Below are 16,773 nucleotides of genomic sequence, written 5' to 3' on the forward strand. Positions count from 1 at the left end.
AGATACTTAGAGTCAATTCCAAGGGCAATTGAGAGTGTGGGTTTTTCAGCAGGGAAGTGATGGCACAAAACACACTATTCTGTGGATTGTACGGCATTTTTTGAGAGTTTCACACGTCCACTCATTTACTCATTCATTCAACACATAAGGATTGAGAGGTGTCTCAGGGATGCATGGCTGGGTAACAAACAACCCCCAAATAGAGTGGGTTAACCTAGCAATAACGTGTTGCTTTCTGCTATTCTGCGGGTTGGCTGGGCAGTTCTGCTGCCCCACGAGGGGTATTCAAGCTGCTGTAATCAGCTGGTGAGTTGGCTGGGGGCTGGGCTCCACTGGGAGCTCTGAGACGACTGGGCCTCTCTCTCATGTGCTCCCTTTTCAGTATGCTTCTGAGCATCTGAGGCCTCAGGACGCACAGGCTCACTTTCACCACATTCCATTAGTCAAGGCAAGTCACAAAACGAGTCCAAGGGGGTGGAGAAGCAAACTTCACTTCCTGATGAGAAGAGCTGCAAAGTAGCATTACAGCAATGGAATTTATGGCCCTGAAACATTCTACCTGGCTCTGGACCAGGTGCTGGGGAGACCGCTGCCCCTTTGTGGCCTACACCCTAGTCTGACAACATGTAAGTCAACAAGTGCAAAAGGCCAAAAAGCGTTGTGAGAAACGTGGGGGGGGGAGGGGGGCTCTTGTACAACAGGAGGTCAGGGAGGGCCTCCTGAGATGTTTGAGCTGAGACCAGAGTATTTGAACATGCCTGCCCGGGAAGCTTCTGGGGTTTCCAAGAAAGACACTATCCTTGCAGCAGCCCTGCCCAGCATCACGGCTCCCTGGGGGGTGGGAGAAGGATTCAGGCTCCCTGGAAGGGCTCCAAGGGGCATCACTAATGGTGTTGTGACATCACTGGCGGTGCGATAGAAGGCAAGGGGCCCCGTGGCCAGACTTTTGCCTTCTTACGCTCACTTGTAGGCTGTGTGACACTGGTGATCTCCGTTTCTTCCTGTCAGACACCCCAAACACCCCTGCCCCGCGCACAGCACCGAGGAGAACCACAGATTTATGAACGTGGACGGACACACTCCAAAAGGAGGTGCACGGAGGCGGCACGAGACACACAGTTCACTGAACTGGACAGCCGGGCGTGGGCTCCACCGCAGCGATGGGAAAGTGGGGCGGAAGGTGCGCACCTCGCCAACACGCGCGGCGTGATCCTGTGTTTGGAGAGCGTCCATGAATACCCCTTCTCTCTCGGCCTTCCCTTCACCTCCCCTTTCCCTCCACCCCTTCTTTCCTTTCCCCTCTCCTTCTCCCTCCTTGTTTTCCAGCCGTTCTCTTACACCTCGCTCCCACACCACTTCCTCTTCCAGTTCATTCTTCTTCCCTTCTCCCAATTCCCCCTCCTCCCTGTATCTTCTCTCCTTCTCACCTCCTTTCCCCTCTTCTCTTCTCCTGAACTCTCCTCTTCCTACCTCCCCTCTCCCCTCACCCCTTCACCTTCAATCACCCCCTTCTCCACCCGTCTTCCTTCTCCCCTTTCTCCAGTCCTGCCGGTCCCCTCCTGCCTTCATCCACCTCCCCTCGCCTCCCCCACCTTTTTCCCTTCCTTCCTCTTTCGCCCCGCCCCTCAGTGCCCACCGCGCCCCGCCCCCAACCACAGGTCCCGCCCCGCCGGAGGTCACGGGGTCGACGGACGCGCGGCGGCCGTAGCGGCCCCGCCAGTCACGTGGTCACGTGACGCGCTCCAACATGGCGGCGCCGTGGGGCCGCGGCGTCGCTTCCTGACGGGGCGGCGCGGACAGACGCGGCCGGTGGTGGCCGGGACGCCGGGCCCGCAGCCTCTCTCGCCCGCCTGCTCGCGCCGCCCGCCCGCGGGGCTGCCAGCCCCCGCCGGGCCGGGGCCATGCAGGAGAGCCAGACCAAGAGCATGTTCGTGTCCCGGGCCCTGGAGAAGATCCTAGCCGACAAGGAGGTGAAGCGGCCCCAGCACTCCCAGCTGCGCAGGGCCTGCCAGGTGGCGCTCGGTGGGTGAGCCGCTCCGGCCCGGCCCCGCGCCGGCCTCCCCACGCCGGCCGTTACCCCGCCCGGCCTCCTGGCCTCCATCTCCCCCGACCTCGAATCCCACCTTCCCGGCCCCCTCATGATACCCCGGGGAAACTGATGCCTCGGGACTGGCCCAAGGTCACCTAGCAAGTTAGTGACAACCTGGTGCTACCTCTCCAGCCTTCCAGCCCAGGGCTCTTGCCACGACTCCTTGCCGTCCTGTTTCCTGGTTCCTCCTCTCACCACCCTCAGAGGGAGTAGCCCTTGCCCCAAGTTTTTTCTTTACTTGCGTTCTTCTAGTTAGGGTTCCCCCGTGTGAGCAGAGCAGGTGGGAAGAGCTGCTCAACTGGTTTAGGGAAACCCCTGAGGCTTGCTTTGGAAGTCCCGGATTGGAAAATGTTTTCATTTGGGGCTCTCCCATGACTTTGTCGTATGCTACACTTCCTTGGTAGGGGCAAGAGATCTGCTTATTGCGGGCAGTTCACTGAAATAGAGGGTCTGTGAGGGCAGAGAGACTCGTCTGTTTTATTCACTTCTGGATCTCCTGCATCCGCAGTAGTGCCTGGCACATAGTAGGTGCTGATTGAATGGACCTATAGATTATGGAGAGAGGGAGAGAACCCTACCTCATAGCTACTTAAAACCTTGGTAGTTAATTAACATCAACATGCTGTCTTTTAGTTTTAATCATTGAAATATTTATCAAATGCCCACTGTCTACTAGGCGCTGTGATGGGGAACAAGACAGGCAAGGTATTTGCCCTTGTGGTGCTTACAGTCTAAAAGGAAAAGCAAAAAAAAAAAAAAGAGAAAGAAAGAAAGAAAATGAGACATTTTTGAATACTGATAAATACTTTGTGAAAGTTAAACAGCAAGATGTGATAAAGAGGGCCTGAGGACTGCTTTTGATAGGTTGTCAAGAAAGTAATCCTTTCTGAGGAGGTGACATTTGAGCTGAGTACTGAAAGGCAAGAAGTATCCACCATGTGGAGTTTCGGGAGAGGAGAATTCTGGGCAGTTAGGATCAATACATTTGCCCAGGGCTAGCTTCAAGCTGATTCACCACCCCGATGTTGGTTTGGAATCTAAAACGACCTGTTTTTTCCTAATAAATTGACTAAATGGAAAATTTGATTTTTCTGTCGGAGAGTTTGAAGTTGCCATCACTTTTCTCGTTACATTTGTTATAAGGTAGAAGATGGCGTTCTTTTCTTGGGGCCTAGGAACGACCTTGTGAACTCTGCACTTCTGGGGAAGAAGGTCCATGGCTTTCATCCAATTCTCAGAAGGGTCTGATATTCCCTCATTCCCTCAAGGGTCAAGAACAATTGATGGAGAGATTGTTGTTGCTTAGGTAATCTGGAAACAGATGTTAGTCCTGTGAAATCCAGGATCAGTTGGAGGAATTTACTGAGATTTAGATTTGTAAAGCTTTTCTATTCAGAAAACCAAGGCTAACTGTTGGATATTGTTTTATCAGGAATGCAGGATAAGCACTACAAAGCAGTTTGTTAGGCAAAAGCCCAATACTTAGAACTCCATTTTGAAATCTGCCTGGATTCCGTCCTCTCAGTATTACTTTAAGAGTATTGTTGCAGAAATTTAAAAATAGTAATCTGGCAGAAAAGTATTCATTCCTCCTTCAGAAGACTTGACGTAAAATTTTCACCAAATTGTGTATCTCATTGTTGAAACCTACTCATAAAATTGTCTTATGGGTCATAAAGGGTCAAAGCATTGAGAGCGTATTAGATATTTTTGCATCATATCTTTGTTCAGAAGTTCAGATTTGTCCAACCCAAATTGTGGAATGCACATTCAATGGTGTAGTAGTGAGTTGTAAGAAATAGCTAATATAAGAAGTAATTTGGCCATCTGTTAAATGAGTAGCCAAAGGACATGGTGGCTCATCATTGTCAGCAAATTGGGTAATAGGAACTATTATAAGGGAACCTATGCACAGTGTTAGTTAAACTGGCCATCTTTTTTAAGAGAGTGATTGTGTCGTTGCTGTTAAATAGAAATGACTGCTTTTATTTATAAGCAATAGAAAACCTATAGCAAAGTACACGGTGGGATAGTTCATTCTGCATCTCTTGTGCCCGGAATAGCTGAAACAAGCCTATGTATGAGCTTGTGTATAAGAAGTGTTGCAATGTGGCTGGCATTTTAGAGATTACCATGTGTAGATTATCCTGAATTTTGATAAGAGGAACCGTAAATGACCACTCAAAGTTGAAATGCTTAGATGATAGAGAGCACTTGCAGGAAACAGCTGTGATGGTATTCCGTCGTCAGTTGTATTGGGGGAAGGGATCAGGGATACAGGGACTGCGCAGTAGAGAGGTTAGGAGTGTGTTCTCTGGACTCAAGACTGCCTGGTTTCAAATCGCTTGCCTTCCGTTTCTTATCTTTGTGATCTTGGACAGGTATTAATACCTTCCTCATTGAGTTATTATAAAGGTGAAGTTAGTTGACATTTCTGAAGAACTTGGCATGTAGTAGGTGCTCTATAAAGGCTTGCTGTCGTTTTGTATTATTAGTTTAAGCTGCGACAAACCACAGACACTGAGCGCTCTAGCTTGATGTCCTTAACCTGCGTTGGTTCCTCATTCAGGAGTGACTTATTGCTCTATTTGGTTTGTAGATGCAATAAATAAGAATGTAATTACGTGACCAGGAGGCTATGTTTATTGGAGTGTTAACTTGCTAAGCTCAAGAAAGACAGGGCTTGTCCCTTGTAAAAGCAGTGATGATTGGGATGGACAGGTTTGAAGTAATATCAGTGGTTTATCTGCACTAAGTGCCAAATGCACGGATATGGACTGCCCAGTTAGGGGATTGTGTCCTTCCAACCTGTATCTGGAGATAACAAAATACCCTGTAAGAGGAGTCATCACCCCAAGGATATTGTCACTCTTTACCTTGTTAACGAAGCTTTGATGTATATTAATAATCTTGAATCTTTTCGGGCTTCCATTGGGGCACATACGTACATTCTTAAACCTCCCTTTCATAACTGTCTTCAGGGCCGTTTTCTCTCATGATCCCTCTTTAAATGATAGTACTGCTCTTAAACTCTACGGAGTTTGGAGACTTGACAAGATAATCTGAAGGTTTTTAAATTGAGTATGGAAAGATTTGTCTGGAAATCTGGAAAATGTTAATAACTGAATTGTTCTAAGGGTGCTCTTTTCGTGTATATATGATAAGAGATGCACTGTCTTAATAACTTAATCTGCACAGAGTGCTAAGCAAGGGCTGAGTGCTCTATAATTAGTAAGTGTCATTCTTAGTCATTATCGAGAAAATATAAAAATGGTAAACATTTATGGCTTTCATATGAAATAGAGTGATTTTTTTTAAAAAATAATTTTTTTTAGAGCAGTTTTAGGTTCACAGCAAAGTTGCACAGAAGGTACAGAGATTTCCATGTACCGCCTGCCCCTACACATGCATAGCCTGTCCCATTATCGGCATCCCTCACCAGAATGGAACATGTATTAATTACCATGATGAAACTACACTTATCAATGCACCATTTATCAACCAACTGAGTCACTTTTTAAAATCACATGTTATGTAATAACTATTGCTATCTACCATGTACTGAGCTTTTCTATGTTCCAGGCACAATGCCATGTGCTTTACATGCAGTTTAGTTCTTACTATTATTATCCTCATTGAGGCCCAGAGAAGTTGGCCAGCATAACTCAACCAGTAAGCCATGGATCCAGGAGGGAACACTGGCAATCTGGCTTCAGAGCCAGATCTTCAGATCTTAACCATTACTATCATGCTGTACTGCTTCTCCATATGAATGTTAGTGAATATAAAATACTTGATGGAGTCTTTAAACAATAATTGCACTGCAGCAAAGTTTTGAAGTTTCATTAAGTAAAGCATTTGGTAAGTAGCGAGACCGTATTTTCTGTAGTTGAATTTTGGGGTGTATTTGAAAACCTCTAGTCAAAAAGATGACAGCTTTTTTTCTGGAGCTTTTTGCTGCATATATCTTTGGTTTACTTTAACTTAGGGACTAATGGGAAGAAAGAAATGAGAGTAAAGAGCTTATGTCTCATAAGCTTCATTTGAGTTATGAAGTGTTCTGATTTATGACATATCTCTTCAGCAGTAAACTGCCTTTGATTAATTCTGGAGTTGTGATGTGGAATTGGTGTCTGTCTTTGGGAACCACAGGCAAAGGGCGACCAAGGCTCAGAGAGCATCTTGCCCACATCTGCACAGCCAGGTGGGGGAGAGCTCTGTCCTGACATAGAAATCATAAAATCCAGTTTTAGATTTGCCACTCTGTTTAATATATGGGATTTAGAGGCATGGGGGTCACTGGTGATGTTAGCTTGAGCTCTTGGGGTATGACAGTGAAGGTGCACACCAACATGGAATGGTTGAAGCATGCGTGGGAGGTGAGGAAATAGTGAGCACAGACAACTGTTTCCCAGAGTTTGGCCGTGGTGTGAAGGGGAGGCGGGAGATGTGGATCCTGGGAGGTTTTTTTCCTCCTCCTTTTAAAGTGGAAAAAACTTGAACTAGTTTAAGTGTCATGGGGAAGGAGCCAATTAAGAGAGTGCATTCATAAATCTTAGTTGTATATTAATGTGCAAAACAGTTTAACATTTACACATCCATATGATAAACAGTACATCACTCTGTCCTCCGTGTGATGTTGTTGTGTTTTCTAACGTGTTCAAAATAACTCTTCCCACTATTAGGAAGAACCTAAGCGCAAAATTTGAAAAATATTTAAAAATCCCTAAATTGTCATAGCAAATAAAGTAAAGCTTTCCGTTGAAATACAGAATAAAGCCTTTAATTTTAGCAAATTCTGGTGTTTTGATTAGACATTTTGTTTACATGTGCTGCAGAGTAAAATTTTGAGAAATAACCAGGACTCAGGACCTTGACGGATTACTTTTTGTTGAAAAGCTTTATAACAATTCTTTAGGAGGGGGTCATCTGCCTAGAAGCAGCCTATAAACGTTGGATTTTGATTACTGAAAAGTATTTATTTATTGGTTTGGCAGAAAATCCACTGAGAGCTGAGTTGGAAACTTTGTTTCTCGATTAGTTCTGTGATCCCGGGCTGACACTTTAGCTTCTTTTGAGCCTCAGTTTCCTGAAATGATAAAGGTGGCGGTACCTATGTCCCAGGATTATAGCGAGGGGTAAGTGAACCAGTACAGCTGACCTGCTAAAATTCAGAGGCACTGGCATTACCATATTTAAAGGAGAAGGAACTGAATGCTTGCTGTTCTCTGCCTCCCGTCTATGTTGGTTTATGGATGTTTTTGCTAGTCTCTGGCATTTTGACGCTGGTGAAGCAAGCGGTTGGATGAATTTAGAGCTCTGTCCTGTACTTGTAAGTCTCAGGGGAGACTCTGTAAGCAGTGCTGGGGAAAACAGTAAGACTATTCTTTATGGAAAAGAGCAGACTTGTGAAAACGTGTACTTAATCAGCAAGTACATGGAGTCTCCTATATAAATAGCTCAGAACTGTATTTAGTTCTCACCAATTTCACCAGGCTTCGGGGGCCTCCCAGGAAAATACTTGACTGTCTTTCCAGCAAGGTTATCTTAGAAAACCTTGACTCATTCCTGGAGTCCTCCTATAAGAAGCTTCTTTCAGTTTACTGTCTTGGTTGTAAATAAGTCTTTTAGCTTTTTTATTAGGTATTTTGTTAAGTTTTATAGATTTGTGGGGAGAACGGCCTTCTTGTGCTGTTAAATTCTTAAATTTTTCCTTGGTCCCAGGGAGCGGTCAGTGCATATTTGTTATTTATATGGTCCTTTTGTTTGTTGGCTAAACAAGGGTGACATTCATTGAGAAGGTATTTATTTGGGTGTCACTTTTGGTGTCATGATGTAAGGGAAACAGACAAGGACCCTGTTCTCATGGAGTTTTCAGTGAATGGGGAAGAATTGCATTATTCAAATGATCACATCCTCTGGATCATAGTAACAACCTAAAAAGTCCTGTGAAGGAGAGAAACCTGGTCCTGCAGGGGAGTGAACAAAGGGGTGAGGGAAAATTTCCCTGAGGAAGTCTTGAGATCCAAATGATAAATAAGAAATAGGTTGGGGTGAGAGGCATTTTGGCAGCAGGTGGGAACAGTGTGTACAAAGGCCCTGTGGCAGGAAGAAGTATAATTGTTAAGGAAACTAAAATGTGAATTGACAGTTATCGCAAAATAGAAAAAAGTGATTTAAAATACAACAACAAACAACGAGAGAAACGGAAAGAGGCCACTGTGTGGTTGGAGCATAGTAAATGAGAGGGGAGAGTGTTTGAGAATAAGGTGGGAGGGGTAGGCCAAGACCCCAAGGTTGTCATGGTGAGGAGTTTGATTTTCAGACCGAAAGCAGCCAGACAGCACTGAAAAGTTCTAAACAGGGGAGAAGGCAACAGGGTGGTTAGGTTTGTATTTTGGAAAGATCATTTGGGCCATTGTGTTCAGAACATTTTAGAGAAAGACCAGAAGGATGGCCTAAGGACAATGAGGAGACAGTTACCATCTTCCAGGTGAGAGATGTTGGTGTCTGGACCTGAGTGGTAAGGACAGAAGCCGGACAAAGTGAATGTATTCCCCACTTGCTCAGAAGGTGAAGCTGGCAAAACCTGTTGATGGGTTGGATAAGAACATTGGATAAGGAAGAGGATTGGTACTCACCCAGTTGGATGGATGTTCTGTAAGGTGGGAGTGTGGGAAGACCATCTGGGGAGAACTGGGGGCAGGAGGTTGATCTGAGTTGGGACTTGATGTGTTGAGGCTCCCCTGCCTTTGAGCATCCAGCTGGACTGGTAGAGTTGTCAGCGGATGGAGGCACAACCTGATGTTCATGAGGCAGGCCTGGGCTGGAAATCGTGATTTGGGAGTCAGGGGAGCCTTGGTCGTAACTGAGGATGAGGTGGCCTAGGGGGAGTGGACAGAGAAGGAGAGGCGGAGGAGGTGCGCCTGGGCCGGAGGAACCCCTGCCTGCCTGGCTGGGCAGAGAAGGCAGAGCCTGCAAGGGCAGTAGGGAGGACTTGGGGCAAGAAACAGAGGACCCATGAGAATGTGTGTCTATGGTGGCAGAAGTAGAGGACATCTCAAGGTGGGAAAGGCCATTAAGATCAAGTGCTGCATGGAGAAAGGGGATCCCTCCTACATTGTTGGTGGGAATGCAAGTTGGTACAGCCACTCTGGAAAACAGTGTGGAGGTCCCTTAAAAAGTTAAAAATTGAGCTACCCTATGATCCAGCCATTGCACTACTGGGTATTTACCCCAAAGATACAGACGTAGTGAAGAGAAGGGCCATATGCACCCCAATGTTTATAGCAGCAATGTCCACAATAGCTAAATCGTGGAAGGAGCCGAGATGCCCTTCAACAGATGACTGGATTAAGAAGTTGTGGTCCATATATACAATGGAATATTACTCAGCTATCAGAAAGAACGAGTTCTCAACATTTGCTACAACATGGACAGCACTGGAGGAGATAATGCTAAGTGAAATAAGTCAAGCAGAGAAAGACAACTATCATATGATTTCTCTCATCTATGGAACATAAGAACTAGGATGATCGGTAGGGGAAGAAAGAGATAAAGAAAGGGGGGGTAATCAGAAGGGGGAATGAAACATGAGAGACTATGGACTATGAGAAACAAACTGAGGACTTCAGAGGGGAGGGGGGTGGGGGAATGGGATAGACCGGTGATGGGTAGTAAGGAGGGCACGTATTGCATGGTGCACTGGGTGTTATACACAACTAATGAATCATCGAGCCTTACATCGGAAACCGGGGATGTACTGTATGGTGACTAACATAATATAATAAAAAATCATTAAAAAAAAAAAAAGATCAAGTGCTGCAAGGAGATCAGGTTAGATGGAGAGTAGCAAAATGCCCATCAGATTGAGAAACATGGGGTCTTTGGTGACCTTAACTTGAGCTGCTTTGGGTGTGTGGTGAAGGTGAAAACCAGACCTAGTGGGCTGAGGCCTGCGTGGGAGGTGAGGAAATATAGGCAGTGAGCATGGACAGCTCTTTGCCAAAGTTCAGCTCTAGTGTAAAGGGGAGGAGGAGATGTGGATCATGGAAGGTTTTTTTGTCTTATCTTTTCTTTCTTTAAAGGTTTAAACTTGGGAAGGGAGCCAGTTGAGTGAGAGGTTAAATAATGCAGGAAAGAGAAAGGACGGTTTATTCATTCAACAAATATTGAGTGCCTACTCTCCGCCTAGGAATTTCTAGGTGTTGGAAATTCAGCAGTGAACAGGACGGACAGAAGTCCCTGTTGTCATAGTTTATATTCTCCTGGGGAAGACAGATAACAAATGAACTGATAAATAATATGTCAAGGGCAGTAAATACTGTGAAGAGAGATTGGAAAAATAAACCAGAGTAGTGAAAAAGTAAAGCAGGTGAGGAGATACAGAATTATGGGGTGGGGGGGCAGAGATGGCAGTTTTGGGTGGTGAGGGAAGGTGACATTTGAACAGTGAACTGAAGAGCGGGAGGGAGGCATTCCAGGCAGCAGGAATAGGAATTGTGAAGTCCCTGAAACTGGAACATGCAACAAGCCAGCTGGGGGGCAGGGTGGTAGAAGGTGAGATCAGAGGTTGGGCCCGGGGCCAGATCTTACGGAGGCTTGGAGGCCAAGGTCAAGATTTTGGATTTTACTTAGTGTGAGATGGGAAGCCAGTGGAAAGTTTTGAGCAAAGGAGCAGATGTAATCTGATTTATATCATAAGGGTTATGGATAATCTCGTTTTGAGCAGATGTAATTTCATTTACATTTGAAGGGAGTCCCTCTGGCTGCTGTGTGAAGAAAGATGTGGGGTGGGAGGAAGGATGAGAGCTGGAGCAGTGTGCATGGTAGTGCTGGTGGGCCAGCATCGTGAAAAGTGATCAGATTTTAGATGGAAAGGAGAGCGTGAAGTTCCCGAGAGGCAGATAGGGATGGGAGACTACAGAGGTGGAGGGATTGGACCCTGTCTTCTGGCAGGGAGAGAGTGGAGGCTGGGTACAGAACTGGGTCAGTTGGTAGGTTCTCTAATGGTAAGTTGAGGAAGTCTCCTTGTGGCGGCTTCTAATCTCTGCATGAAGTAGGAGATCGCTCCATGGGTTTTGAGTAAAGAGGAGGGGTGATGGTTAAGAGGGGAGATCGGGTATTTGAGGAGAGCAGAGAAACGTGCAGTAGTCTGTGAGGATAGAGGAGATGGGCTCAGCTGGCATGATTTAGGGTTCCATTTGTGGTTGGTGGTTATGGCTCTGTAGCCCTACCAACCTGCCCTGTTGTCAGAGGTCTGGTTGTTAGGTGGAGATAGGTCAGAAGGAGATGATAGTGTAATCTGAGTTTGGGTAAGACTAAAGGTCAGAGAGAGTCATGGCTATCGATTGCCTATCATTGTGATAATAGTCCTGCTAATGGGACCCATCCTGGAAACCGAAGAATGGGGAAAGCTGAGGTGTTGGACTCGTCAAGATCTGACAGGCCAAAGAAAGGCCCTGCGGAGAGTAGTTGAGTAGGACGTCTGGAAGGAAAGGAGAATGGAGGGCATGGAACAGGAAGTGCCACAGATCCACATAGGGACAAGATTCTCAGTGGGACCAGCCACATCAGCCTGGCTTGGAGTGGGGGAGGTGGAGGGCCTTGAGGGGAAGTTAAAGGAGTTGAAGACAGCCCTGGTTTGCAGAGGAGGCAGGTACGTGGCAGGTCAGGTGTGTGGGGGAGAGTTGAAGGTTTGCAGGGACGTTGCACTTTGGGTGAGTTGACCACTGATGGGATATTGAGGTTGGTGAAGGGGGCTGTTGGACTCAGCTTGGGAGTGGAGCAGAGGTCAGTGCCAAAGTCACTGATGAATGGGGGGGGGGAGTCTGACCCTAGGGGTTCATAGATAGCGATGCCCAGAAAGGACTTCCTGGGAAGATAGTGCGGCTTTTCAATTGCAAATTGAAACTCAGGTCTCCCTGCTCTCCAGCCTGCTCATTTATGACTGTTAATTGCCCAGTTGGCCGTTGGGAAAGCAATGCCTATTAAAATGTGAAGCAGTAAACCAGAGCAGGCGTGCCCTGCCATATGCTCCTCTTCCTTCAGCCATCCTCCTCCTCTGTCTCATCACTGAGGGGTTCTGGAGTATTGCTCTGGAGCAAACAGCCTGGGTTATGAATCCTGACACACAGTAGGACTTGGTGGCTAGGATGGTGCACAGGTGACCTCACATGTGCCCAGATTCTTCAGCTGGATAACAGTTATGGGATAAGAGTGCTCCAGCTTTCCTGGGTTGTGGTGAGGACTGAATGGGCACCTGCCCTTTTCTTTTTCCCGTTGGCTCTGCTTGGTGCCACTGGTGGCACTGGAGATTTTGCACTGTTTCTGTCTCCTGTTTTAAGAAAAGAGCAAGAGAACTGTCACTTATTGGCCACCTGCTGTAGGTCAGACCCTGCCTTAGCCATTGGTGAGTTAGCACCGGCGACATTCCAAAACAGACTCTTTTGGAGCTCAGAGGCCAGCACAGACTCTAGTGAAGGCCTAATTGCTTCAGATACATTGAACATCTAAACTCTAACAAAGTAGCCATGGTTGGAAGGAAACCTTAGGTTTGTGACACGATCTTAAGCACTGAGCAGAGCCTTGATACTATGGATATAGATTTCTGCAAGCTTGCCTCGCAGTGTCCTGGGCCATTCCCACAGCCTGGGGGCCTCTGCTGGAGGAAGCCACAGCTACTTCCTCAGCGAATTCTTGTCCCTAGAGGGAAGGAACCATGCCACAGAGCTCTCTTTCACAGACCCTGTGTGTCACAGCCCTTATGGTCTGTGAGCAGAACACTTGATATTAATCATCTGGGTGTTTCTCACCCATTTTCTTATGTGTGTAGTAAGAAGACATTGGACGGTTGGCTTGAAGGTTAGAAATTGCCACCTCTAGTGAGTCTAGTTGTTCAGTTTTCACTTCCTAGCTCAGTCTAGAATAGGAGTTCTCCAAGGAAAGGAAATTTGTGATTACCAGAACTGTGTTGCTGGGATAACTAATGCCGTATCCAAACCATTGGTTCTCAACAGATTGTAAAAATGCTGCCCTTTTGGAGATTATCTAAATACATGGCATTCAGTGCAGACTTATTTCAGTGGCCCACTTTGATAATACGTTGAGCCTGCGGAGCCTAACTTGCGGGAATACATCTGACCGAGGGGGTGGGGGAGAATTCTCTTTATGTCTAGATGGGGTGTTCTGTTGTTTCAAGGGCACAGAACCTTGTTCTCCTGGAAATAAGACTATCTGTTTGAGGTTGTGATTTGTAAATAATGACACTTTATTTCTGTAACCTTCACTGGGTAGTTGTTATAACCTCCACGGTAAAACTTTTTAATTAATTCATAAAAATTACATATGGCTTAGCACAACAATGTGAATGTAGTCAATATACTGAGCTGTACATTTTTTTTTTTTTTTTTTTTTTTTTAAAGATTTTTATTTATTTACTTGACAGAGATAGAGACAGCCAGAGAGAGAGGGAACACAGGCAGGGGGAGTGGGAGAGGAAGAAGCAGGCTCACAGTGGAGAAGCCCGATGTGGGGCTCCATCCCATAATGCCGGGATCACGCCCTGAGCCAAAGGCAGACGCTCAACCGCTATGCCACCCAGGCGCCCCTGAGCTGTACATTTAAAAATGGTTAAGATGGTAAATTTTTAGGTGTGTTTACCACAATTAAAAAAAAAACAACCTGTCTAAAAATAACAGTATATGTGCTTATAGAAAATGTGAAAAAAGAAAAAATAGTCATTCTACTAACACACCTTTTTGTTCTATTTGTTGCCAATCTTCTATACATATTTTTACATAGTTGAAATGTTATCACATGACCATAATATTGTGGTAGCTATTGTTAACATACATTTCGCAGAATGGGGAAATAGCTAGAACGTTGGACTATGGGGCCAAAATGCCTGGATTCAAATTCTGGTTCCCCAGTTCCTGATACGTCACAGGAGGCAAGTTACCTAACCTTTCTGTGCCAAGGCTTCTCATCGAAATCAGTGATTCTCAACTGGGACAGTTTTGCCCAGGGGACACTTGGCAATGTCTGGAGACATTCTTGCTTTTCCAGACTGCAGGTGGTCGCTCCTGGCATCCGGCTGGTGGAAGCCAGGGACGCTGCTAAGCATTCTGCAGTGCACAGGCCAGCCCCGTGGGTCACCGGTTCTCGGTGTCACAAGGTCAGTAGTGTCTTGGTTGAGAAGTCCAGCTCTCAGTAAGATGGAGGTAAACACCACCTACCTCATCGGATTGTTTTGAGGATTAAGTAAATGAAAGTATGTAAAGTAATTAGAGCAATGCCTTGCACAGAATAACCACTGTGTCCATGTTAGCTGTTATCATTGTCACTTTTTATCCTTTCATGTTAGCATTGTGTTCTTTAAAAGCTCATAAGCATTCTTTTTAATATTTTCCAAATATCTTTTAGTAAAGTTTTCTTTTATAGAAATATTGCATGTTCCTAACATGGCTTTCTTTCTTCCCCACCAGATGAAATTAAAGCAGAAATAGAAAAGCAGAGGTAAGCTTTTCTCCTTGCTGAAATACAGTATTAAGGGAGTAGGTAGTGGCCATGGGAACCCCTTTATGTGCATGTTTTCTCATATTTCTTAGCTCCTGGGTGGCACACACTCCCCTAGCATGTGGAGTGCCGGGCACATGGCAGGACTCCGTATGTGTTTAAACAGATGCTGGGTTAACAGGTTACCAACTCAGTAACTGCATGTTTGCAGGAAGGGGTAAAGTGGATCGAGTTAATGCTGCTGTACCTTTTCTTGACGGATGAGGCAGAGCCCTTAGCCCGTATGTCGTGCTCCTTGGGCGGGAGGACAGCTTGCCCCAGAAGTGGCTGCTTCTCGTCTTCATAGTTAAAAAAGCCAGTTGGTCACATTTCAGAACATGGCTGATGCCAAGATTCAGTCCAGGATGCTGTCAACATAGCTCACTAATCAGAGACCCTGCTTCTCCCTGTGACGCTTTGTCTTTTGTCCTCATGCATGTGTTTCTGTTTTTAATTGTCTTGCCCCGCAGATGCAGTTTGTGGGCACTTTCCATTAAATAATCACAAGTGGGATGGGAAGTTAGAGGTATATGAGAAGCAAAATTTTTGTTTTTTCACTTCCCTTCTGTGGCGCTCTCCTGCTTTTTCCCTAGGCTTGGCGCCGCCGCACCACCAAAGGCAAACTTCATTGAAGCTGACAAGTATTTCCTTCCGTTTGAGCTAGCTTGCCAGTCCAAGTCCCCACGGGTGGTCAGCACATCCCTCGACTGCTTGCAGGTACCGTGTTCAAACTTGATTGTGTAAAGAGGGTTTTCTCCAAGCCATCGGCAGTCCTTTCAGAGGAACTGTGCTTCCAGGGTGATGGAGGAAGGAGCAATCCGATGTGTTCTTTATGGAGGTCTCAAGAAGGAGGGATGGTAAGGGGTCTGACCTCCGCAGCCAGAACAAGAATGTGTTTCCGTGGAAATACTTTCTTGTACTCTCTTACGTGTGTTTTTCTAACTGAAACCTTTAGGATTAGTTGGAAATGTGGGTACACCTGGGCACGTGCAGTATTTTTATGCCACCTTTTTCTTGATGGCATTGAAATTCAGAATATCGAGTAGAGAAATAGATATAATCAATATTCATCATTTATGAACGCGGGATAAGCAAATACTAAACCATTGTTCCCACAGGAAATACAGGATAAGGTGCCTGGGAGCCTCTGGTATCAACACATTCAGCAACTGATCAGTACATAAAGCAATACGTAACTTTGTTCTTTGTGTGTTTCTGTTTAAAGACGTCTTATTTAATATATCTTATTGATTCATTAACATTGCACTCATGGTCAACAGCACTATAACACAGGCCTGAACGAAGCTCACCTAACACGTAATTTCTCCATAAGGCACATCATTGCCTTCTTGCTCTTAGGTAGAGTAGACAGCACTTCAGCATGGGTCTTAGGGACCAATTTAAATGACAGAAACATCCACAAAATGGACAAAAGTGCAAAAAAAAATTGCAAAAAATGTGGCATGACATAGGCCACCGGAAAGATACTAGTTACAGTATAAGAGCTGAAACGAGAAGACAGAGCATCTCCTTGTTTGACCCCGGCTGAGGACATATGCATCAAGTAATTTGATTTTTTTCGTTGCTCTGTGTCACACATGACTGCAAAAGCGCCACAGGTACTGATTTGGGGCTTACAAATAAATTATAGTTGAGTGGGTACATTTGCAAATACAGGATCTGAGAATGATGAGGATTGACTATATGAGAGCCACAGTGACCTTGTGATAAATTACCTTTGGCTGATGAAGAAATAGGAATAGAGAAGTTAAGATGACTTATCCAGGGGTGCCTGGGTGGCTCAGTTGTTAAGTGTCTGCCTTTGGCTCGGGTCATGATCCCAGGGTCCTGGGATTGAGCCCCGCATCAGGCTCCCGGCTCAGTGGAAGCCTGCTTCTCCCTCTCCCACTCTCCCTCCCCCCTGCTTGTGTTCCCTCTCTCGCTGTGTGTCTCTCTGTCAAATAAATAAAATCTTTAAAAAAAAAAAAAAAAGATAACTTGTCCAGTAATAATGCAGGTATGAAAGAAAAAAAAGGTTACAACTTAGGTGTCTTAATTCCTGGTCCAGAATTCTTTTTTTTTTTTTTTTTTTTTTTTTTAAAGAGATCTACTCCTGAGGTTTCTGGTTA

The 16,773-nt window shown here is 45.6% G+C and overlaps 1 protein-coding gene across 1 annotated transcript in view; it reads left to right on the forward strand.

Moving 5' to 3' along the window:
- Positions 1–1,800: 1,800 nt before the first annotated feature.
- ARFGEF2 (ADP ribosylation factor guanine nucleotide exchange factor 2) overlaps positions 1,801–16,773 on the forward strand; it is an 89,887-nt gene continuing 74,914 nt past the window's right edge. Inside the window, exons 1-3 of the mRNA XM_040638440.1 lie at positions 1,801–2,022; positions 14,575–14,605; positions 15,238–15,361. Coding sequence (XP_040494374.1) covers positions 1,902–2,022; positions 14,575–14,605; positions 15,238–15,361 — 276 coding nt within the window. The 5' untranslated portion in view covers positions 1,801–1,901. The remainder of the gene's footprint in view (positions 2,023–14,574; positions 14,606–15,237; positions 15,362–16,773) is intronic.

The sequence above is a fragment of the Ursus maritimus genome, unplaced genomic scaffold (assembly GCF_017311325.1).
Source record: "Ursus maritimus isolate PB19 unplaced genomic scaffold, ASM1731132v1 scaffold_22, whole genome shotgun sequence".
Lineage (NCBI taxonomy): Eukaryota > Metazoa > Chordata > Mammalia > Carnivora > Ursidae > Ursus > Ursus maritimus.